We start from the raw sequence: 20,617 nt of genomic DNA on the forward strand, positions 1-20,617 counted from the left end.
AGTGGGGGCGTGGTCTGGCGACTGGGTTACGGAATGGGCACACGTGACACTGTCACCCCGGCAACCACACCAAATCGAATGTTTGGGGCCGAGTAGTGAAGGCACCCTGTATAACTCCGCTACGGACGATGGCTGATGTTAGCTCTCTCACCTCTACCTAGTCGCAGTGCCGCCCTCAAATACTAACCCACAGGTCCAGGACGTGAGTGCATCTGGCTCAGGTCTTCGAGTGATTATCTCCCACCAGAGTTGTCTTCCCTGCCAATCGAAGCCATGGCTACTCGAACGCTCGAGGCTCGATTCGAGCACATGACGGTGAACGACGAGAACGATTCTGGCGATGGTACCAAGGTCTACTCAAAGCAACAGGTAAAGTTCACGGTAGCTTGGATCGACTCCATATACTGACACGATGTCTTCTAGGCTGTTGCATCTGTCAGAACCTCCCAACTGCCACAGAGCTCGAGCCGAGCCAACCTCTTTAAGGTCGCCCTGCAGTCCCAAAACACCAACACCGTTGCCTCCGTAACGCTTCCTTCGCAAGCAGCACAGCGAAAAGCCCACAACCCAACATCTCCTCCCCGCAAGCCCCTCCCTTCTTCGGCTGCATCACGCTCCGATGAGGTTGTCGAAGTCGAACGCAAGGCGGTGACCATGGTCGCTGAGCCCAGCATCCCGAAGCAGTTCCACCTGGGCATGTTCGAAATTGGCCGTCCCCTGGGCAAAGGCAAGTTCGGTCGCGTCTACCTCGCCAAGGAGCGCACTACCGGCTTCATCTGCGCGTTAAAGGTTCTGCACAAGAACGAGATTCAACAAGGCCGTGTCGAGAAGCAGGTGCGACGGGAAATTGAGATTCAAAGCAACCTGAGGCATCCCAATATTCTCCAGTTGTACGGGCACTTCCACGACAGCAAGCGAGTCTTCCTCATTCTCGAATTCGCCGGCAAGGGCGAGCTTTACAAGCATCTTCGTCGCGAGAACAAATTCCCTGAGTGGAAGGCCGCCCAGTACGTAGCGCAGATGGCCTCGGCGCTCCGTTATCTCCACCGCAAGCACGTCATTCACCGGGATATCAAGCCTGAAAACATCCTCGTCGGTATCCACGGCGAGCTCAAACTTTCTGATTTCGGCTGGAGCGTGCATGCGCCCAACAACCGACGCAACACCATGTGCGGAACTCTCGATTACCTTCCTCCCGAGATGATCAAGCCCGGTAGCTCAGACAACTACTACAACGAAAAGGTCGACCTGTGGAGTCTGGGTGTGCTCATGTACGAGTTCCTCGTCGGTGAGGCGCCTTTTGAGGACTCGCCCGTCATGACGCAGCGGAGGATTGCGAGGGCCGACATGACGGTGCCCTCATTTGTCAGCCCGGAGGCAAAGGACTTGATCAAGAGAGTGAGTGTTCATCACGTCCCGGAACCCCGATCACTGCTAACCGGTTGAAAGCTTTTGGTTCTCGATCCCGATAAGAGGATTCCCCTCGAGCAGGTCCAGAGCCACCCTTGGATCGTCAAACACTGCATCAAGGGTGAGCGGGCGGCCAACCGCGAGAAGTACTCGACTTAATGAGATGATGAATTACGCACCAGCCGGCCACATAAAGACGAGGGTAAATAGTCTGTCCGGATTGATGTAGGATAATGGCGTTATGGAGGAGTCAGTCGTGCGAGTTTTCATTTGCAGTGGCCAGGGATCAGGAACAACGGAGTGGTTTGTGCATATTCTTTTGGGGAGTTGGGTTCGTTACTTTCGCACTCTGCATACAATAATCCAGAGAGATCTTCATTACACTCACATCAATGCCTGCCTGTCCGCCAAAACTCGTCCGTGGTATCACCTACATGATATGGTACAATCTCACTCACCCTTCCTCCTCGAGTCAAGCCATCACCTGTAAATCTCGTCGAACGGCCTGGTGTCGGCGAAGCACGAGTCCCACACCTGGTTGACGACCTTGGTCGCCTGGACATCGTCCTTGCATCGCGGCCTGTTCATGACAGACTGGATAGCCCTCGACCGCACGCAATCCTGAAAGCCTTGCGACAACTTCCAGTTTCCTCTGGTAAATGTTTCCCTGGTCCACCTACACTCGCCGCTAAGCATTGACGCTCGAATCTGCGCCTCGTCAGCATTGTCACAGGTTGCACATGTCCACGCGTAGTTCTTGGGGTTCTCATACCTCTGTGCAAGCAGCATGCTTCAGCTCCATGTCGCCCAGCCAGTCGACCTGCCACCTCAGGTGGTCCCAGGCGTGCACCATCTCGTGCGCCAGCGTGTCTTCGAGGTGTTTCCGGTCGCGCATCTCGTTGGCGCAGATCAGGATGCCGTGCGCCGGGCTGAAGCCGCCACTCTGGCGATGGACCTCGCCATCTTCGGTCAGGCGGGCTGGGCAGCGGCGGCAGACGACATTTGTCTCGTCGAGGGTGCCGTTGAGGGACTCGATCTTCTCGCGCATGAAACGAATGGTCGGGGAATAGGCGAAGAGCCAGTCGCGGTCGGCCTCAACGCGGCGGATGTCGCGCTCCTCGTTGACGCGGTAGCGGTGCTCGCGGTAGTGGAACTGGCCCTCACGGGTCATGTTGCCGGTGAGGATGTTGAAGTAGTTGACCCACCACTTCGTCTGGGGGTCGAAACCCGTGCGGGCGGGATCATTGTGGAGGACTCGCGGCTCGGTAGGGTTTGCGGAGGTTGGCGTGGACGAGGAGGGAGTTGGCGGTATCGTGGTGTCGAGCGGCAGGGCAGCGGTTTTGACAGCGCTGGTGGGAGAGGCCATGGTGAAGATGCGCGCCTCTGGCGAAGACGAGGATGTCGCGGTATGCCCGAGTCTCAGCAGGCGGTAGGAGAGAGTGTGATTGTCGTATGAGGGCAATGGCAATCCGGTGCCACTTTGTGCGAGACAGTCCGTCGCGATGGTCTGATGCGTTAAACGTCCAGGTCGGGCGATGGTGGATGGTGATCAGTGATGGATGGAGCCTGTCGTGCCTGCGTGGTTCGTCGATTCTCTGCCAGCGTACCCGCTCCCCTGGTCAAGCCCTTCAGCAGTACATGGGCCTAAGAAAGGTACCTTAAGGGTGGGGCGGAGGCCCGGCCGAAAGGTGGCTTTGGCCGGGCCGGAAGTACCCTATTGACGGTGGACGGGGCCCTCATGCACGGCCCTGGGTCCCGGGCGGGCTTCCCAGTTTTCAAGCGGTGAGACGGCACACTTAGGGGCGCTCTAGGCGCGGAGAACAGCCTGGGCAAATGTCGTCAGAGGCTTTTAGTGCGCACTTTCGGTCTCTAGGTACCTTTTCGAACTGACAGTGATGCAAAGCTTCGGGAGGGTCGGGGTCGTCCAACCGATGTCTCCCCCCCCCCGATGTCGGTCCACTTTTGGCTCTTCACCAATCCAAGAGGCTCGCTGGACAACGCTGACTCAAAAACTGCGAAAACGCCAACCCTGACGTCTGCCGCCTTGCCTGCCTTGCCTGCCTTACCTGCCTTGCCTGCCTCACCCGCCTTTGCCTGCCCCCCCAAGAAGCCTTGCTGGGCCAAAGGGAACCTGGGGAATCGACACACCAAGACGTCCCCTGATCCATCCTCCTGCATATCACTACCACCGCAAACAAGGACTTGATCGCACTTGACTGGACCGACCATGGCGAACGAAAGTGGCACTGCATGTAAGAAGCCTTCGCCGTGGATTCATACTTAGATGCGATGTTTTCGGTTTCTGCTTCTCCGCTCCTTTGGGTTTCCTGCCTTTCTGCGCCTTCATTTCACTTCATTTACATGGATTTGTCCTCGTTTCTGGTCTTGTTCTTCGCGCCTTGACTTGCTTCCGCGCGCCAGTATATGCTTATACGTATTCGTCTTTCACTGACTGGAGATATTCGTTGTAGCCATGAGGGGCATCAAGCCATTGACGGTTGTCCTCAAGCTGGGTAAGTGCCGCCCTCGCGTCCTTTCACATGCCACTGGTCGCTGACCCGGTGAAACTCCAGGAACCAGCTCTATTGTCGACGAGGAAACTCACCAGCCTCTTCTGTCCATACTGACGCTCATTGTTGAGACGGCCATCAAGCTGAAGAAGGATGGCCATCGCGTGATCATTGTTTCTTCCGGCGCCATCGGCGTCGGTCTTCTTCGTATGGAAATGGATCACAGGCCAAAACACCTGTCGGCATTGCAGGTATGTCGCTCATACGTCAGTGGAGAAGTGATTCGAGACACCACCTAACAGCTCTTTACAGGCCTTGGCAGCAATTGGCCAATGCAGGCTCATTAGCCTCTGGGACAGTCTGTTTATGCACTTCAGGCAACCGGTGGCACAAATCCTTCTCACGAGGAATGACATTGCCGATGTAAGTCGTCCCACCCCCCTTGTCAGCCTCGGAGTCAGCGTCTGACATGTCTGTTAGCGGACAAGATACACCAATGCGCAAAACACGATGAATGAGCTGCTCGGCCTTGGTGTCATTCCCATCGTCAACGAGAACGACACCATTGCCGTGTCAGAAATCAAGTTTGGCGACAATGACACGCTATCCGCTATCACTGCCGGCATGGTCCATGCCGACATGCTGTTCCTCATGACCGATGTCGACTGTCTGTACGACAAGAACCCCCGGACACATCCCGACGCGAAAGCGATTGAGATTGTGGAAGACATATCGACTCTCGAGGCAGATGGTAAGTTGTGCACCCCTTTGCCCTTTTGTCAGTTCCAAATCCTGACTGGACAGTTTCCGGCGCCGGTTCCTCGCTCGGTACCGGCGGCATGATGACCAAAATCATCGCCGCCCGCCTCGCGACCTCTGTTGGCGTCACAACTATTGTCACTCGCTCTTCAAATCCTGGCAACATCCTTGAGATTGTCCGGTACGAACACGCTGCTCGAAACATTCTGCAAGCCGCCAACATCCCCAACCAAGACGACGAAGAGGGCATGGAGGAGTTCCTCGCCGCCTCCACAGCCTCCATCCAGCTCGACAATCTCGAGAAGCCTCCGCTACACACCTGCTTCCTGCCGTCCGCAGAGCCCATTCACGATCGCCACTTCTGGCTCCTCCACACACTGCGTCCCAACGGCACGATTTACATCGATGCAGGGGCCCACAGTGCCCTCCTTCGCAAGGCAGGTCTCCTTCCCGCAGGTGTCCTCGACGTAGAGGGCAGCTTTGCCCAACATGAGTCAGTCCGCCTCGTCGTCGTGGACCGTCTTCACGTCCCCTCCCCTACAGGTCGCATCTGGGGCGGCAACCCTACCGAGGTCGGCCGTGCCCTGGTCAATTACGCGGCGCACGAGGTCGGTCGTATCATGGGCCATCAGAGCGCCGAGATTCAGGGCCTCCTTGGCTATGCCGACAGCGAGTACGTGGCTGAACGCCAGCACATCAGTCTCTTCAGGCGGGAGAGCCGGCCCCAGACGCCGAGTTTCGAGGTCGTTAAGGAGGTCGCCGAGACTCTGGGCGCGGGCATCTCAGGCTACGAGGCACGAGTGTAGATGGAGTTTTGGGGGCGTATAGGGTATCTCATTTTCAAAAAAGCGCGAAAAGCTGTATGTCGCATTTCTACGGGATGGATATCACCCAGAGATTTTCTTTACATCAAATACCTTGTTCAGTCAGGTATATACGGTGCAGCCTCGAGCCCACGACGAGGAGAGTGTCTGCTGCTTGCAGAGAAGAGGGAGTGCATTACACACCCTGCAGTTCTTCAACAGAATCTGTGCCTCACGGCTTGCACTTATATGAGATGGCTTGGGTTTTGGCCAAAAGTTTACTGGTAAATGTCTTGTTTTCTGTTCCGTTGTAAATTTGTTCGCGTCTCGCGTGGTCGACAGCCATGTGGTTCCGTTCCAACGTGAGAGAAACATGAGATGAAATTTGAGCCTCGCACAAGAGGATAATCCTCCCCGCCTGTTTTCGACGCCCCGAACGCCTGCCATGCTACAACAAAGATGAGATACTCAGTTCCACATTTCCGCTCTGAAAAAGGTCTGCGTCGTGGATTGCCCCGCTTAACCGGACGAGAAGAGCGTATCTTCGTCGCGAACGTACTCGCCGCAATCGGCCTGACGAAAGGCGACGATGCCGGTAGGGTCGAGGCGTTTGGCGTCAGCGGTACTGCGGGCAGTGACGCCAAAGGCGATGGGGACGTCGGCCATGTTGTAGAAGACGATGCCGGCGTGCTCGGGGATATCGTCGGTCCAGCGACCGACGTGCGCCTTCACACCTGGGAGCAGGTCAGCACAGGCGCGACGGGGCTGGGCATCACAGCGAAGGGGGTGGGCTCTTACAGTGGCTACCGTACAGCAGGGGCATCTCGCCATTGGGCTTGACCCAGAGCTTGTAACGGGCGTGCTCGGCCAGGATAGGCAGAGCTGTGATGTGAAGCTTGAAGGAACCCTTCTTTGTGAACTTGCCTACAACTCATGAGATCAGTCTTTGCGCTTCTGCTAGGACTGCCTGGCCTGTTGGCAGCGGGAACAGCGACTCACCAAGACATGTGCCGATGGACAGCAGCTTCGCCCGCTCAATGCTGACAGCAAGGTTCGCGATCGAGAGAAGGACGTAGTAGACGCGGTCCTTCTGCAGACGGAGGACATATCGGTCACCTTGATGCGGCGCATTAGCAGACGGCCCCAAATCGCACAGAGGGAGCAGGCGGGGTTACCATTGTCGAGCGGCTGGATCAGCTGCTTCAGCGAGCCACCAGTGTAGTTGGCCAGCTTGGCGAAGACCTTCTTGGTCTCTTCTTCCACGAGGGGCCTCATGATTGCGCTTGTCGGGGTCTATTGTATCACGGGCGGTCGGTCGTGAGCTGCAGGCAGAAATGACAACCAATGGATGGCGCTTCCAATCGGTAGCGATGGTAGAGCGGCAGAAAATCGAAAAATTTCGGGCGGTGAGGGCTGCGACATGCGCTCAAGGCTTATCGATACCACGAAGCTGGTGCACTTGGAGCTCCCCGCCCCTCCACCGAAAGCTCCGTCCCTATAGTGAGGTGCGCTTACATAACGATCGGTGGTCGGCCCTGCGAGGCCCCGACTTTAGGCAGGGGTCCAGCGGATTTTGTTTGGCGGGACAGGGAAAAATTTCAGTTCGATTGAGTCGAGAGCGCTGCGAAGCTCAGAACATCGGATCGCAAGCAAGTCGACGACCCTGCACCACAGTACACCATGACAACACGAGCTCCCAAGAGGCGAAAGCTGACGCCTCCCCCAGAGGATGAGGTCTCCTCGGGGCCGTCTTCCAAAAAGATTCAAAAGGCGTTCATCAAGAACGCTGCAGGCTGGAACCTCGAACAAGACTACGAAAACCGACCTCGAAAGGGGAAGAAGGCTAAGAAGGAGAGCACGAAACTGCCAATTAAAACGGCCGACGGACGCCTGGAGCAGTCGAATCTCCTGGAAGAGGATGACGATGCCGAATCCATCGACAGCGACATTGAGGTCGACGAAGATGTCGTTGCATCGTCCCCCGAACCCGAGGCGCCCAAGCCCGACGAACCTGTGATACCCGATCGCGAGCAGATCTTCGCTGCCCAGGAGAAGCTCGCCAAGTTTGCCGCCGACATGAGCGAGGACCCGGAGGAGCACTTTGGCGCATTCAAAAAGGCCATGGCTGAGTTCGCCACATCCAAGATCATGTCCATCCAGAAGCTCGCCCTCGTCACCCAGATGGCTGTGTACAAGGACATCATTCCCGGCTACAGGATTCGTCCTCTTGCCGAAAAGCAGCAGAGCGAGAAAACGTCCAAGGACGTGGAGAAGCTCCGTGTCTACGAGCAGTCTCTCATCAAGGGCTACCATGCCTACATTCTGCAATTGACAAAGAATGCGAAGGCTGATTTGCCCTCGTCCCGACGAAAGGGTCAGAGCATCTCCAGCATCAGCATCATGTGCGCTTGCACCCTTCTCAATGCTGTCCCACACTTCAACTTCCGTACCGAACTCCTCAAGATCATCGTAGGAAAGCTTAGCAAGCGTATTGTCGACGCAGACTTCAACCGGTGCCGTCGCGCCCTCGAGGTACTCTTCCGCGATGACGACGAGGGCCACCCCTCCCAGGAAGCCGTCTCTCTACTCTCCAAGATGATGCGCGCTCGCGACTACAAGGTGGACGAGGCCGTCGTTAACCTTTTCCTCCACCTGCGTCTGCTATCCGAGTTCGGCGGTAAAGCTTCACACGAGAGGGTGGATTATGAGGACCCCGAGTCACTGAAGGCCAAGCAACAAAAGAAGATGGAGCGCAAAAAGTTTATCAACAAGCGTGAACGCAAGGCCATGAAAGAGCAGAAGGCCATCGAGAAGGATATGGAGCAGGCTGACGCCCTCGTCAGCCACGAGGAGCGCGATAAGATGCAGTCTGAAACGCTCAAGCTCGTTTTTGCGACCTATTTCCGCATCTTGAAGATCCGGGTCCCCCATCTGATGGGCGCTACCCTCGAAGGTCTCGCCAAGTACGCACACCTCATCAACCAGGACTTCTTCGGAGATCTCCTCGAGGCTCTCAAGGACCTGATTCGGCACGCCGAGGAAGATGCCGAAGGCGAGGGCGACGAGGAGAACCCCGAGGATGAGGAGGGCGAGGAGGGCGACGAGTCTGAATCCGTCCGTAACACCTCCCGCGAGGCCTTGCTCTGCATCGTTACAGCCTTTGCGCTCCTTGCCGGCCAAGACGCTCACAATGCGCGCTCAACCCTCCACCTGGACCTCTCGCACTTCACGACCCATCTCTTCAAATCCCTCTACCCCCTATGCCTGAACCCCGACATTGAGCTCACCTCCCACTCCCTCCACGCCACCGACCCCAATGCCAACTCCAGCACAGCCTCGTCAACACCATCTGGCTCCAAAGACGACGGCCCCAAGATCAATCTCCAGACCACGACCGTCCTTCTCCTCCGCTCCCTCACCGCCGTCCTCCTCCCCCACTGGAACATTCGCTCCGTGCCGCCCCTGCGTCTGGCCGCCTTCACTAAGCAGCTCATGGCCGCTGCCCTGCAAATGCCCGAGAAGTCCATCCAGGCTGTTCTTGGCCTGCTGCAGGACGTGACACACACGCACGGCAAGAAGATCTCAGCCCTGTGGCGCACAGAGGAGCGCAAGGGCGACGGCACGTTCAATGGACTTAGCGACAGCATTGAGGGTAGCAACCCCTTCGCGTCAACCGTCTGGGAGGGTGAGCTGTTGCGGCTGCACTACTCGCCCAAGGTGAGGGAGAGCATCAAGTTGTTGGAAAAGAGTGTCTCGAGCATATAGCGTCGGTAGCCACGAGAATAAGTTACGATCTTCTACGTCCAGAACTCATTGCACCCATTTGAATCTTTTACAACATTTGTGAATTCATTTCGTGGTCCTATGGAAAGTCTTTTGTCACGTCCACCAAGATACGAGTGTCCTGAGGTGCTCAAGCCCATCGAGAAGAGGACAGTCCCTTCTTGACTGCAGGAGCAACCTTGTGGTCCACTCCCATGTATGAGCCCGACAGTTCGACTTGACTGTGGTCGAAGTTGTTGCATTGCTGACCATCAGCAGTGCGATCTTGTGTCTCCTGGCCATAACCCAAGATAACGTTGTTGTATCCGAAACCCTGATCATACCCATGCCTATTGATGTCTCCGACGCGACCCTGCTTGGCTTCCTTCCAATCACGCTTTCGGACAGACTTCTTTTTGGGGCTGTCGCCGTCACATTCTCTCAAGAGCTCGTCATCCAGGTCCTTATCGACATGGCCATCATCTCGGTTGGCCTTCACAACAATAAGTCCACCGTCGGGGTCGGCATCTGCGGACTCGGCAGTGGCGGGGCAGGCGCCAAAAAGGATAGGATAAGCCTGGGCAGCAAGTTGAATATCAGAGCACTCGACGTCATGGTACCAGAGGAGGACTTGGAGAGCAGCCTGGCGGGTCGCTCCTTGCTGGGCGGATGCGATGACGTACCGGAACAAGGCGTCTTGAGCATCAGCTGCTGTATCTTCGCCTCGATTGTCGTTGTACTTGGAAGCAGATAAGCCGTACACTGCCTTGAACTTAGGCGACCGGCACTCGCAGCGTTTCTGTGGGCTGAGAGCCTGTAATTCTCTCAGCGCCGGCAGAGCATCCACGGCTGAGTCAAGGAGCGACTGGACAGTTTCTTGTGATGACTCGCCTTTGACAAACCCTTCGATGGCAGCGATGAAGCGAGCAGGCTGGAATTCGTTATTGTCCTCTGGGCTTTCGTGCCTGGGTTTGTCGATGCCCAGATTGACGCGTTCCAGGGCGTCACCTAAGCGCATTGGTTTGCCTTGCTCAATACCTTCCATCAAGAGACTGAACAAATCGAAGGCCGTATCGCCACCGACACTTTGGGTGTTCTGTTGAGCGATTGGAGCGTCAAGGTCAAGCAGGTCTTCTGGGTTTGGGACAGACCGATTGCGCACAGGCACAAACTCATCATCAAGATCCATAAGATCGTCTGCATAATTCGGGCCAACCTTGATTGGAAAGTGTTTGACCTGGTCAATCCCATGAGCTTTTTCGTTGTCCCGGACATCGACCTTGCATCCCTGGGATCCGTGGGGCAACGGCTGGTCTTGAGATAAGGTAATGTCGGAAGTGAGGGCGTTGGAGATGTCTGCCAGAGCCGTTGTGGTCGAAGGACTAAACAGCTTAGGTTGAGCATCGGCACTGTGAATAGGAGGGTATTTGTTCTGGCTAATCTTGATCGATGTATCCTTGTTGCAGAGCCAATCTTGGGCCTTATTGTCTCGCATGCCTGGCGAGGGGCCTCTGAAGACAGAGGACACGGGATTGTTCGCGGATGTGAGGCTAGTGGCCGACGGCATACGGGGATGCGCAATACTCGCGCATGGCACGGTCGGAGCTGTTGTACAGTTTCAGCTCAAGAAGCTTCATGAAATCGAAAACAGTTTTCATTGTCTTACTTATGAAGTGATTGGGAGTGCGACCGGATGGTGTTAAGCCTGGGATTTTGGCAGGCGCTCGGTTAGCAAGGACGGGGATGCTGGGAACCACAGGATGCTTCGGTACAGTCCGATTTCTAGAAGCTGCGTTGAGCCCCTTTTTCCTGCGGAAAGGATCTGGTTCGGGGTTCTTGAATTCCTTCTGAAGAAGAAGTGCCGCCTCCATCATCTGCTTGCGAGCTTCTGCCTCCGCCATGATGTGGACTGGTATCTTCCTATGACACTACCACGAAGTCGATAGACTAAGGAAGGGTAAGTTATTTGGCGGCAGGCAGATAGCTTGAGTCACATAACGGAGCCACTTTCTGTTGTAAACTGCTCGAGGTATCAAATCCGCGACAAACGCAACTCGAACCGTGGCAGTCACGCGGTGTAGCTGCCGGACGTAAAGTCAGTTGCCATGCCCGATATCAAGGCCGCCTTCGATTCCATGAAGTCAGGATTATCTCACCTCTGAAAAGTCGATATTTGAAGCCGTGTTGAGAGTGAGCAGGTTGGCAAAAGCAGTTGATCCTAAGCTGTAGGCCACTCAGATCTTGATAGTGAGTCCTCGAGGTTGCTGTTGGGCCTGCGGGCAACAACTGGAAAGATGGATGGATTGGGGGGGGGGGGGGGGGGCAGAAAAAGTTCAGTATGGTTCTTTATAGCGCTCGCTGCAAGCGCTTCAGGAAACTCGTGATACTGTAGTGTTGATTTCAGAAGGTGCGGCACACTCAGCTGGCTTGCCTCATGGAAGCGGTCAACTCACGGTTGGTGAGGAAGACTAGTGGTAAAGCTGGCGCCTAGAACAAGGAGAGAGGATAAGTCGCAACATTTTTGTGACTCTCGGAAATAGAAGAGACCCACGAGGGCACAGAAGACTTCGGCGACAGCAACCCGGCTCTCGGGTCGCCGCTGCCTGCCTCGGGATGCTGTGCTCCACTTGTGGGATGGCATATCAAGACGAGCAGGAGACACCGAACTGTTTGTATCTCAGTACCTAGGTCGCTCAATCTTCCGGGCACCCGGCGATCATGTTCCAGTCCCTTATGCACAGAATAGTTTCACTTCGACAGACAATTAAAAGTATGGCTTGCGCAAATCAAATGGCTGTGCCATTTCGGTTGAGGACCGACGGTAGATTTCCTCAAAGATGGGCTAATGGACTTAATACATGAGTCCACCGAGCTTTGTGATTAGAAGTAGAACCCCACGCTTTGCAGTACCAGCTGTGCTTTGTCCTTCCCCAAGCCTTTGTAAATTGCCTCGCATGTACTTCTTCATGCACGATGGAAGAAAGGTTGGAATCATGTCGTGAGAGTTCAAGAGAAATGTGACACACGGTCGTGATTGTGAGTCGGCCTCTAGAGGCGGCCTTGGACTCAGATTCTGGTTATTTATGCTGGAGCAAGGCAAGATAGTTGCTTGTCAAAAGAAATTGAAAATCATTGATCCTAATGCATCGACTAAGTTTGAAGACCTGCCGCAGATGATTTTTCTTGTCGCCTATGGTGCTGATGATGTTGCTTGCTTACTGGGCACCAGCTTCTCTTCAGATATGAGACGTGTGTGGCGGTACTGTCCAGTCTCAGCTTCGCTTAACCACGGGATGGTGATAGGAGGAACGCAGCTTTGAACGAAGTCGATGAGAGGCTTGGATAGAGGAGCCCCGTGGCGTATTCCCACAGACGAAACCCTAGGAATTCCTAGACTTGCACTAAGAGCTGGCGCGCATGGCTTTGAGTACCCGACCAACCTGATCGAGTGGTTGGACGACGAGGACTGTGAGGCGACGGCCACTAATTGTGGATAATGACTGTTGAAAGCCGATGCTTGCCCTGACCGAGCTACGAAGATCAGGGCGTAAGGTAACTTTGTTGTGCCAACCGAGTCGACATTTTGAGAAACGTGTTCTTGCAAATTTCGCGTGATGGCAGACAAGCCAATATCGACAAAAGATGCTATTTCAGGGGCTGGAGGCTTTGGCAAGGAATCTGATATCACCGATGTGCCGGAGTCGCGTTTGCGCTTCGTATCCCGCTTGCCCTTGGATGCCTGTGCAGTTCTGCGATGGTGGCCAAGAGGCGCAAGGAGACTGTGCGAGTGGTCAGTCGGAGTTGCCTCAGAGCAAGCTGCCCAGCTTTGCGATCACCCAGCATGGTGTGCTATGAAGCGTACCTGATGATTAGCTCCAGTATAGCGTCTTGGTCTTGTTCAGATATTGAAGGCCTTCCTCAAATTAGTCACAGGTATGGCGCGGCATGAAGGCTTCTCATCCCTGGGTCAACATACCATTCTACTGAAGAAAAGGACGTGTCAACCGAGTGCACGACTTTCTTACGGAGGGGAGCGACGGTTGGTTTCATGATGTTCTCTTCAAGTTCTTGACCTTGATGTGAACGCGGTGTATGAGTTGGTTTTTTTCAAGGCCTTAGAGGTACCTGACCGCCTGAATATGGGGGATTTTGTATCAGAAAAACGACCTGGCCTATGAATAACTCACAATAAGACTAAGGCAGTAGAAGCGATAAGCGAGGCGCTAACGCCCCTACCCCTCTCCCCGGGAGAGGTTGTTAACATGTCAGACTCTCTACCTGATTCCTCGCGATTACGAAAACGGTATTAGCTACGGGGAGCTCCAACGTTGTAAATTCCAACGTGGAACAATGGCATGGCGTACCTCATGGTAGGCACATCACGGGAGCCTCCACGTGCCCCAAGGCCGGAAGCTTGGTATGTGTCTTCCAATAGTGGGGAAGGCAAACAGTGACAGCGGCGCCCCGATGCAACCTCAACCTGTCGGGACCTGGCCGCGAGCCCCTCAATGCCTAGACGAGCACAGGCTACCTCCGGTCTCAGCAACGTCGCAGTCCAAGTGGTCATCATGAGTGTAGAAGGCCCAGTCGGCCTTTCCAAAACATGGTCGAAGGTTCATGATGCAGTGTGTTTACTTCCACCAGTATGGGGCGTTTATTGCCTTTAGCTCGGGCATTTGGCGTCAAGCCAATGTTTAATGCGGGTGGCCGTCGAGCCTGGTGGCTTGTGGAACTCGGAACTGTTGGCTGCGTGGTGGTGATTCGGCATTAGGCGGCCACCTGTCTTTGCTGTTCACAAACAAAGCTTGGAGCCTGGAGCCTGGACCAGTTGATCAGCGATCCCATTTCTGAAGTAATTTTCTCCAGATGGTCGTACTTACTTGAAAAAAATCTTCGCTGGAAGCATGAGTTTCTGGAGATCTAACTGAAAAAGCTCACTTCAGGCCCCCCTGCCAGCCAGCCCGCCTTACGCATCGCCCACCGCCTGCCTGGGCGCCCAGCTGGTGCTGTGGTCAGTGCATGCGAACCACTACTCTCCATGCCCAAGGCTTGCCTCCAGGTACACTTTGTCCTGCCTGTCAACCTGCCTGAGGTGCTAACACATGGATGCCCTTCCCCGCTCGTTACTTCAACATCACGGGCTCCAGCTCTTTCCCCAAATATTCACTTACCTGACTGTGTAGTCACTCAGCTACCTTGGGCACATCCATCGTCTTCAAAGCTGCCTACCTTACCTACGACTTGGCCCTTTTTGCCAACTGAAAACAAATGTAATATCTGCATTCTTGGACCCCATCCAACTCTGCTCTCGACTGTCCGGGCCTCGCACGCCTTTATCAGGTCACTCACTTCGGTTTGAGCATTTCAACTCCCGAGACACCCACACACCAACGCCCACGCCTGCCAGGCTGGGGCTCTGCGACCCCAAATCTGATGTAATCAGTTCCTCTTCCCACCTACCTGTCTTACTCGGATCACGCCCCTCCCCGCCTTCATTGCACTCCCATCCACCAGCACATCACGTCACGGCTCAGTGACAGATCCCTATCCACACACAACGGCGAACCATCTCGCAGCCAGGTACCTTTGTGCCCCAACGGTCCAAAAGGTAAGCAAACTCTTAATTTCATAGCTGCCTAGCGCCCCTTCCTTGCGCCGTCTCTTCACACGTACCCTGGCCTTATCTTAGCCTCGTTCGAGCTCATCCCCCCTCACTTCTCGCTACACTCGCTATCTTGCCACCACTTGTCCAGCCAAACCCACCCTAACGAGCAGGCCCCCCCGCAAGAGCTTCAGTGCAGTCGCGCTTGGAAGATTGAATACGCGTCGGGGATACTGCATCACTCATCACCAACCGTGACACGAGGCGGCGACCGACTTTTGGCTCCGTTCCATCGTGTTCGTGCCCGGCTTGCTGGTGAATGCTACCCCGCATACCTGCCTGGAATGCGAAGGACCAACAGTCGCAGTGCTCATCACAATCTTCTGCTCTGACGACATCCCCCTCCAAGCTCATATCCTATTACATGAATCATCTACAGCCTTGCATGCCCTCACGCACTCCTTCGCCAGACAGCCGTCCAGCACCCTCTAGTGGCACACCACCCTAGTCAATCCCACATGCTAATATTGATCAGTCCTCGTTGACTCGTCTGGCCCCATCGAGCGACGACGTAGGCAACGCTGGCATCTGTGCTGAGCACCTCTTGTGCTTGCCAGATGGATCAACCAACATTATCCTCGGACGCTCCCGACCGCGCTGCCTCGTCTGAGCCCGGCCCTACACGACTCAACCCCTTCGATGAAGGACCCTTATCATCTCGTAAGCGACGACGCACATCCCACTCCGGCTCGCCCAGCCTGTCTGCTGAGAGTCCGGCCTCCGATCAACACATGACGAGCTCTGGTACCATCGACCAGGGCGATCATCTGGGACAAGTTGACCACGCTTATGCCATGCGAGTCGATACTGCTTCGGCTGAACCCCGTACCCCCGAACGACAATCATCCGGTGCTGGCCCTCTCAGCGAGCCACCTTCAAGTCGAGTCACGACAATAAATCTACGCAACCAGCCTCACAGTGACATCAGTTCCTCCTCGCCCGTCTCACCTCACCCGGGCCACGACATTCAGCAGCTCGATGACCTTCATGGGCAGCTGGATGGATCAGCCGACGATGCCGAGATCGCGCGCAACCGCATACCGTTACCCGCCGAGGCGGACAACACCTCGACCTCATCAGCCGCCAGCACCGCCAGCTTAGACGCAGAAACGGGTATTGGCGATTTCGCCAACCCCATCTTCAACTTCCCCTTTCATGACCATGCCGAGCCTCTTCCGGCAGCAGTTTCTCGCCTCGTTCAATATTTCCAGACTGGTAGGAGCTGTCCGCTATTCCGTGCAGACACTTTGTTGACCAATATGACAGCCAGTTCAGGAGAAGAAAGCGTTCTCTCCCAGCTGTGTCGATGGGTTGAGCTGTGCATTAACTTTTTCCGTCGCATTTCTGCACAAGAGACTCTCGGATACTTTCAATCTCAACCTGCATTTTGGTATGCTCTCCCAGAACTATTCTTCAGCATTGCTCTGAAACGGTAAGTATCCATCGCCAACCATTACTTGACTTGATGCTAAACCAGGATGAAGGCCACTTTACCCGAGGAACAGCGTCCTGCGGGCGACCGCCAGCCTAGTCATCAACGGCTTTGCACATTTCACCGGGCTCATCACCGCCGTTGACCTAGAATTTCTTACTAGCTGTCGCGCGATGATGCCTCAGCTTGACGAGCACGAACCACCGTGTCCCATCTCGGCATCGCTTGTATCAGGAGTAAACCGAATCGCTCGCCGAGACCATATGCGGCGACAAAACTCTCAGGTTGCGGACGTTGAAGCACAGCGCGATCTTTTTGACGAGCGCGCTATGCTACTACGTGCTCTTCAGGCCTCCACAGGTGGACGAATAGGTTGCCTCCTCAAGCTCGCCCAGACTGAAGTGGCTCTCATCAAAAAGTTCCCCCAGATGATTGAACACCTCGGGCCAATCTCACAACTGGCCGCCCTTTTGATCTCAGAAGCAGCGCGAGCTCTGCGCAATCCGGCCAACCCGAATATCAATGAGTTTCGCTCTTATCTGACCATTGGTTTTCAATTCTACCAGATTGTGGCAGATGCCCTGTCATATATTATCGAGAAGCACGTCACACAGCTCAACCCTGATTCTGCTTCCGTACTGCTGAACTCTTTGACCGAGATTCTTAAGACAAGCCTTGGTGGGGAGCATCGACAGGCCAAAGACCGCCTCGACCTGCACGCACAAAACCATCCGGAACTACCTGCCCACTACACCGCCGACGCCATTGCTTGTGAGTGGCGCCTGGATATCATGGCCAGCCTCATACGATCCAGCCAGATGCAACTGCGCGTCATGGCGGTCACTCAGATGGGCTCCGAGTTGGTCCAGCTGTGGAAGCAACATAGCGAGGACCTGATCCCGAACGAGCTCCTGACCCACGTCGCCCAGTACATCCTACACACTGAGCTGGTTGATTACACACTTGGGTCCAGCTGCCACCCCGAGATCACCGGCGAGAGCGGCAATATTGTTGGGTTTCTAGCAGTAACGAAACTCTATTCTAACGAGCAGACTGATCTTCTTTGGAGTACCATGACCAAAACTCAGAACCCTCGGGTTTCAGACGCCCTCCTCCGCATGTCAGAACCGGTCCTCAATCTACTTGATGTGGACAGGTTGGTATATTTGTGCGAGAAGTTCCAGACCTTGCCTATTGATATGTTCACGCCCAATCTGCGAACAATTTGCGAGAGGACTCTGAAGTGCATCGCACACAAGTACCGGCAGGAAGGCGCACAACCCAACTCTCTTCTCCTCAAGTTATGCACTCGCTTGCTTCGCGAGTCATCAGAGCTGGCCGGTCACTCACATTTCGCGCACCCCGAGCTTCATCAGATTGCCATCACGCGGCTCAAAGATCTGATTGTTCTCGGCTTGGATCCACAGACGCGCCAAGAGATCATGACTGACTGCGCTAGGGACATAGCATCGGCTTCTGACACGACCTTAGGCAGCCTATGGTGTGTGGCTACTTTGAATCGTCCAACCGCTACGGATCTAAGAGAGGCTGTGGCGGATTATGACTTGACACGCCTCCTCGTCGAAGAGCTCGAGCATGCGATAGATGCAGGCAGGAAAGCTGGCCTATCAGCTATACTCAGCGGTCCCCAAAACAGCCCGCGGACTGACTTTCTGTACGGGATCATCGTTCACGAACCCTCAAGTCTGACGGATGACCTGGGAGCTCGTCTCTGGGACGCTCTTGTCGGCCCTCGGGCGTATTGCCCCGAAGACAGGGCCACCGCCTGGCGACTTTTCAACGCCATTGTTGCTAATAGCAAGCAAGAGAACCCATATATCACACGATGCTTCGCGGAGATGCTCCATGGACTTCCTCCCCAATGCTTTTCGAATGGCGCCCTGCAGTTTGCGAAGTCTCTTCTTCTGCCATTAGTAGATGAGATGACGGAGGTTCTAGATGACGAGCAAGGTCTTGCACAGAAAGCGATCGAACTCATCTGGCACATGATGCTTCGCGTTGCCGACTCGGACTTGGTTGACTTGATGATCTCGATACTGGTCAAGGATGTCTACATCGGAAGCAAGGCCATCTTGGCTTACCCACACCACAGGGCGCGGGCGGTTCATACACGCATGGTCAACCGTTGTCTGGGCCAACTTGACGGCGCAGCAAGAGCAATTGAGGCTCGTGATTCTGCTGAGGACGCACCGCACGAAGCCAATGACGAGGAGCATGCGCAAGCCCAGGAGCGAATCTTCATACGATCTCTTGCACTGCTGCGTGAGTTCCTGAAGGCGCATCAATCAAAACCCCAATTCGCAGCCCCCGATCTTCGTTCCCTCATGTCGCAAGTGCCATGCACTGTGAAAGGCGAGCTTACCGACCTGCAATACGAGTCTTATGACGGTGGGGCCAAGTCCGACATGTCGCCTCTAGAAATCGGAGCCGACAACACAGTGGCAACGTTACTAGCGCGCGTACGAGAAGTCACGGGATTTGACAACTACCGTGTGTATCATCACGGCAGGATTTTTGCTCCTGATGAGGACGAGATTTCTCGCTCGCTCAAAGATATCGGCATGACAACGGGCCTGCTGTTGGTAAAGAGAGAGGTAGGAGGGGTAGCTCCTGCGACAAGAGCAAACCCTGGCGCCTCATTCCTTGAGATTGAGATCCTCAGTCATTTTGGGCGGCTTTGGAACTACCTCGACCTGCAGGAACCGCTCGCCAGCGAGGTATGGTCTTTCGAGAAGTGGCGTCAGAGCAAAGTGCTAACAATGCTGTAGATTTTCCATTTCCTCGTCAACCTCCCCGTCGATGCTAAAATCTTGAAAGCCATCGATTCAACTGCAACCACTCATCGTGACATATTTCCGAAAGGACAGTGTCACAAGTCCATATATGCAGTCTACGCTCTGAAGGAGTATCTCAAATCGGCGCGTCGCAAACAGGCCGCTGCTGTCAGTGCAGGGCGTGACGACGATCCCGACGAAGATGTCCTTGCCAAGGCCTTGACCCGGTCTCAAGCACTCGTAGTGGCCGCTCTTTCAGATCGCGAGGCTCTGGACGACTGCTCCTCCTCCCACAAATTATTTCTTTGCCAAGAGTTGATAGGCCTCTACCTTCACATCCTGCAGGGTAAGTTGGGCCGCCACGACGAGAAATGGGTCCTAGCTGACCGCAGGACAGAGTCGTACTTGATGCTACCGCTGGCGACGTCAATGACAACCGCACCCGTAGCGTGTCTTGTTGACATTCTGGTCTTTGCTGTGGATTCGTCACGCAATGAGGCTACGGTTGACTTGATCACGAAGACTTTCTCTTCGATCCTTCTGTCATCGTCTACTGATGTCGAATTCTGGATATCCCTTCAGCAGTACCACGGCATTGCTGCCCTGATTGAAAGACTCGTCTTGCAGGAGCCATCGCCTTACGTTCGTATGGAGATTGTCAAAGCAATAAATATGAGGAGCACAGATTTTGAGAGGTATGAACAGTCCATCCAGGGGACATTTCTGAACTAACACCGTGCTGTGTAGAGCCGCTGTGACATCCACCACATTCTGCGAATTCCTCTGGCCTGTTTTGAACAGCCTGGTGCCCCGAGCCATGGATCTACCGCAGAGTTGTAACGAATTTTTCATCTTGACGCAGTTGATTCTCAAAAAGCTCCTGGCCCTACAATCGACAGTCGTGCGTGCAAATGAGCTTGTTCATGATTGCATCATAGCCTTGACAGGGCATGAAACGTCTGAGGTATGTAGGAACGTGAGCTTTTCCAAGCTTTCACACTGACTGGTCCATGATCCAGCAATTGGGAAAGCCCTTCATTGAGGACCGGTTAGCCAGCGGGCTGCTCAGGCTTCTTCGCTGTTGTCTCAAGGACGAACAGATACTCGAAAGCTGTTCGTTCGCGCCGTAAGACAACCTTGCATGAGGATCAGAAGCTTCATACTAACAATGGCAGCGGCTTGATTAATGAGTTGTTTTGGAGACATCTCTTTCCCCCTCCGCGCCGGCGGACGACGCAGCCTACACCTCGATCACTTCTATCCCCATCATCCCGCGAAATGTTGTGCGAGACACTTCTCGATATCGCGAAAGGAAATCAGCAGCACAGCACTGATCTTTTGAGGCAACTAGGAAAACTAGTGATCTTCGACACTCGACCTGGCGGTATGCTTTCCCACTTCCCGTTTACAGCCAAGGTACTGATTTGTTGTGTATTCAAGCCGAACCCTATCAATATGAGCTGCCCATGAATTTCGACCGGGAC

The 20,617-nt window shown here is 54.7% G+C and overlaps 8 protein-coding genes across 8 annotated transcripts; 4 read left to right on the forward strand and 4 right to left on the reverse strand.

Moving 5' to 3' along the window:
- Positions 1 to 273: 273 nt before the first annotated feature.
- IPL1 (spindle assembly checkpoint kinase) lies at positions 274 to 1,569 on the forward strand (the record flags this gene model as incomplete). The annotated part of the gene is made up of 3 exons (XM_028639995.1): positions 274 to 369; positions 424 to 1,398; positions 1,450 to 1,569. 3 exons carry the CDS (start codon positions 274 to 276, stop codon positions 1,567 to 1,569), a joined length of 1,191 nt encoding a protein of 396 aa, XP_028495660.1.
- Positions 1,570 to 1,890: 321 nt separating this feature from the next.
- Positions 1,891 to 2,776, reverse strand: ATP23 (Mitochondrial inner membrane protease atp23; the record flags this gene model as incomplete). Its single annotated transcript, XM_028639996.1, has 2 exons — positions 1,891 to 2,118; positions 2,183 to 2,776. The coding sequence occupies 2 exons, from the start codon at positions 2,774 to 2,776 to the stop codon at positions 1,891 to 1,893; spliced, it is 822 nt and encodes a 273-aa protein (XP_028495661.1).
- An 861-nt stretch (positions 2,777 to 3,637) lies between these two features.
- On the forward strand, positions 3,638 to 5,485 carry D7B24_005852 (uncharacterized protein; the record flags this gene model as incomplete). The annotated part of the gene is made up of 6 exons (XM_028639997.1): positions 3,638 to 3,662; positions 3,882 to 3,923; positions 3,984 to 4,171; positions 4,233 to 4,343; positions 4,401 to 4,671; positions 4,725 to 5,485. The coding sequence occupies 6 exons, from the start codon at positions 3,638 to 3,640 to the stop codon at positions 5,483 to 5,485; spliced, it is 1,398 nt and encodes a 465-aa protein (XP_028495662.1).
- A 516-nt stretch (positions 5,486 to 6,001) lies between these two features.
- NIP7 (ribosome biosynthesis protein nip7) lies at positions 6,002 to 6,757 on the reverse strand (the record flags this gene model as incomplete). Its single annotated transcript, XM_028639998.1, has 4 exons — positions 6,002 to 6,216; positions 6,281 to 6,406; positions 6,482 to 6,598; positions 6,658 to 6,757. The coding sequence occupies 4 exons, from the start codon at positions 6,755 to 6,757 to the stop codon at positions 6,002 to 6,004; spliced, it is 558 nt and encodes a 185-aa protein (XP_028495663.1).
- Positions 6,758 to 7,162: 405 nt separating this feature from the next.
- Positions 7,163 to 9,247, forward strand: D7B24_005854 (uncharacterized protein; the record flags this gene model as incomplete). Its single annotated transcript, XM_028639999.1, has 1 exon — positions 7,163 to 9,247. One exon carries the CDS (start codon positions 7,163 to 7,165, stop codon positions 9,245 to 9,247), a length of 2,085 nt encoding a protein of 694 aa, XP_028495664.1.
- Positions 9,248 to 9,395: 148 nt separating this feature from the next.
- D7B24_005855 (uncharacterized protein) lies at positions 9,396 to 11,145 on the reverse strand (the record flags this gene model as incomplete). The annotated part of the gene is made up of 2 exons (XM_028640000.1): positions 9,396 to 10,849; positions 10,911 to 11,145. 2 exons carry the CDS (start codon positions 11,143 to 11,145, stop codon positions 9,396 to 9,398), a joined length of 1,689 nt encoding a protein of 562 aa, XP_028495665.1.
- A 1,289-nt stretch (positions 11,146 to 12,434) lies between these two features.
- D7B24_005856 (uncharacterized protein) lies at positions 12,435 to 13,294 on the reverse strand (the record flags this gene model as incomplete). The annotated part of the gene is made up of 3 exons (XM_028640001.1): positions 12,435 to 13,023; positions 13,107 to 13,157; positions 13,221 to 13,294. 3 exons carry the CDS (start codon positions 13,292 to 13,294, stop codon positions 12,435 to 12,437), a joined length of 714 nt encoding a protein of 237 aa, XP_028495666.1.
- A 2,169-nt stretch (positions 13,295 to 15,463) lies between these two features.
- Positions 15,464 to 20,517, forward strand: USP34_1 (Ubiquitin carboxyl-terminal hydrolase 34; the record flags this gene model as incomplete). The annotated part of the gene is made up of 10 exons (XM_028640002.1): positions 15,464 to 16,121; positions 16,177 to 16,192; positions 16,324 to 16,338; positions 16,391 to 18,941; positions 19,008 to 19,076; positions 19,128 to 19,479; positions 19,531 to 19,828; positions 19,881 to 20,097; positions 20,153 to 20,259; positions 20,309 to 20,517. Coding segments are annotated over 10 exons (4,492 nt in total), but the record flags the coding sequence as incomplete, so codon positions are not given.
- Between the last annotated feature and the right edge of the window lie 100 nt (positions 20,518 to 20,617).

The sequence above is a fragment of the Verticillium nonalfalfae genome (assembly GCF_003724135.2).
Source record: "Verticillium nonalfalfae strain VnAa140/NRRL 66861 chromosome Unknown scaffold_39, whole genome shotgun sequence".
NCBI lineage: Eukaryota > Fungi > Ascomycota > Sordariomycetes > Glomerellales > Plectosphaerellaceae > Verticillium > Verticillium nonalfalfae.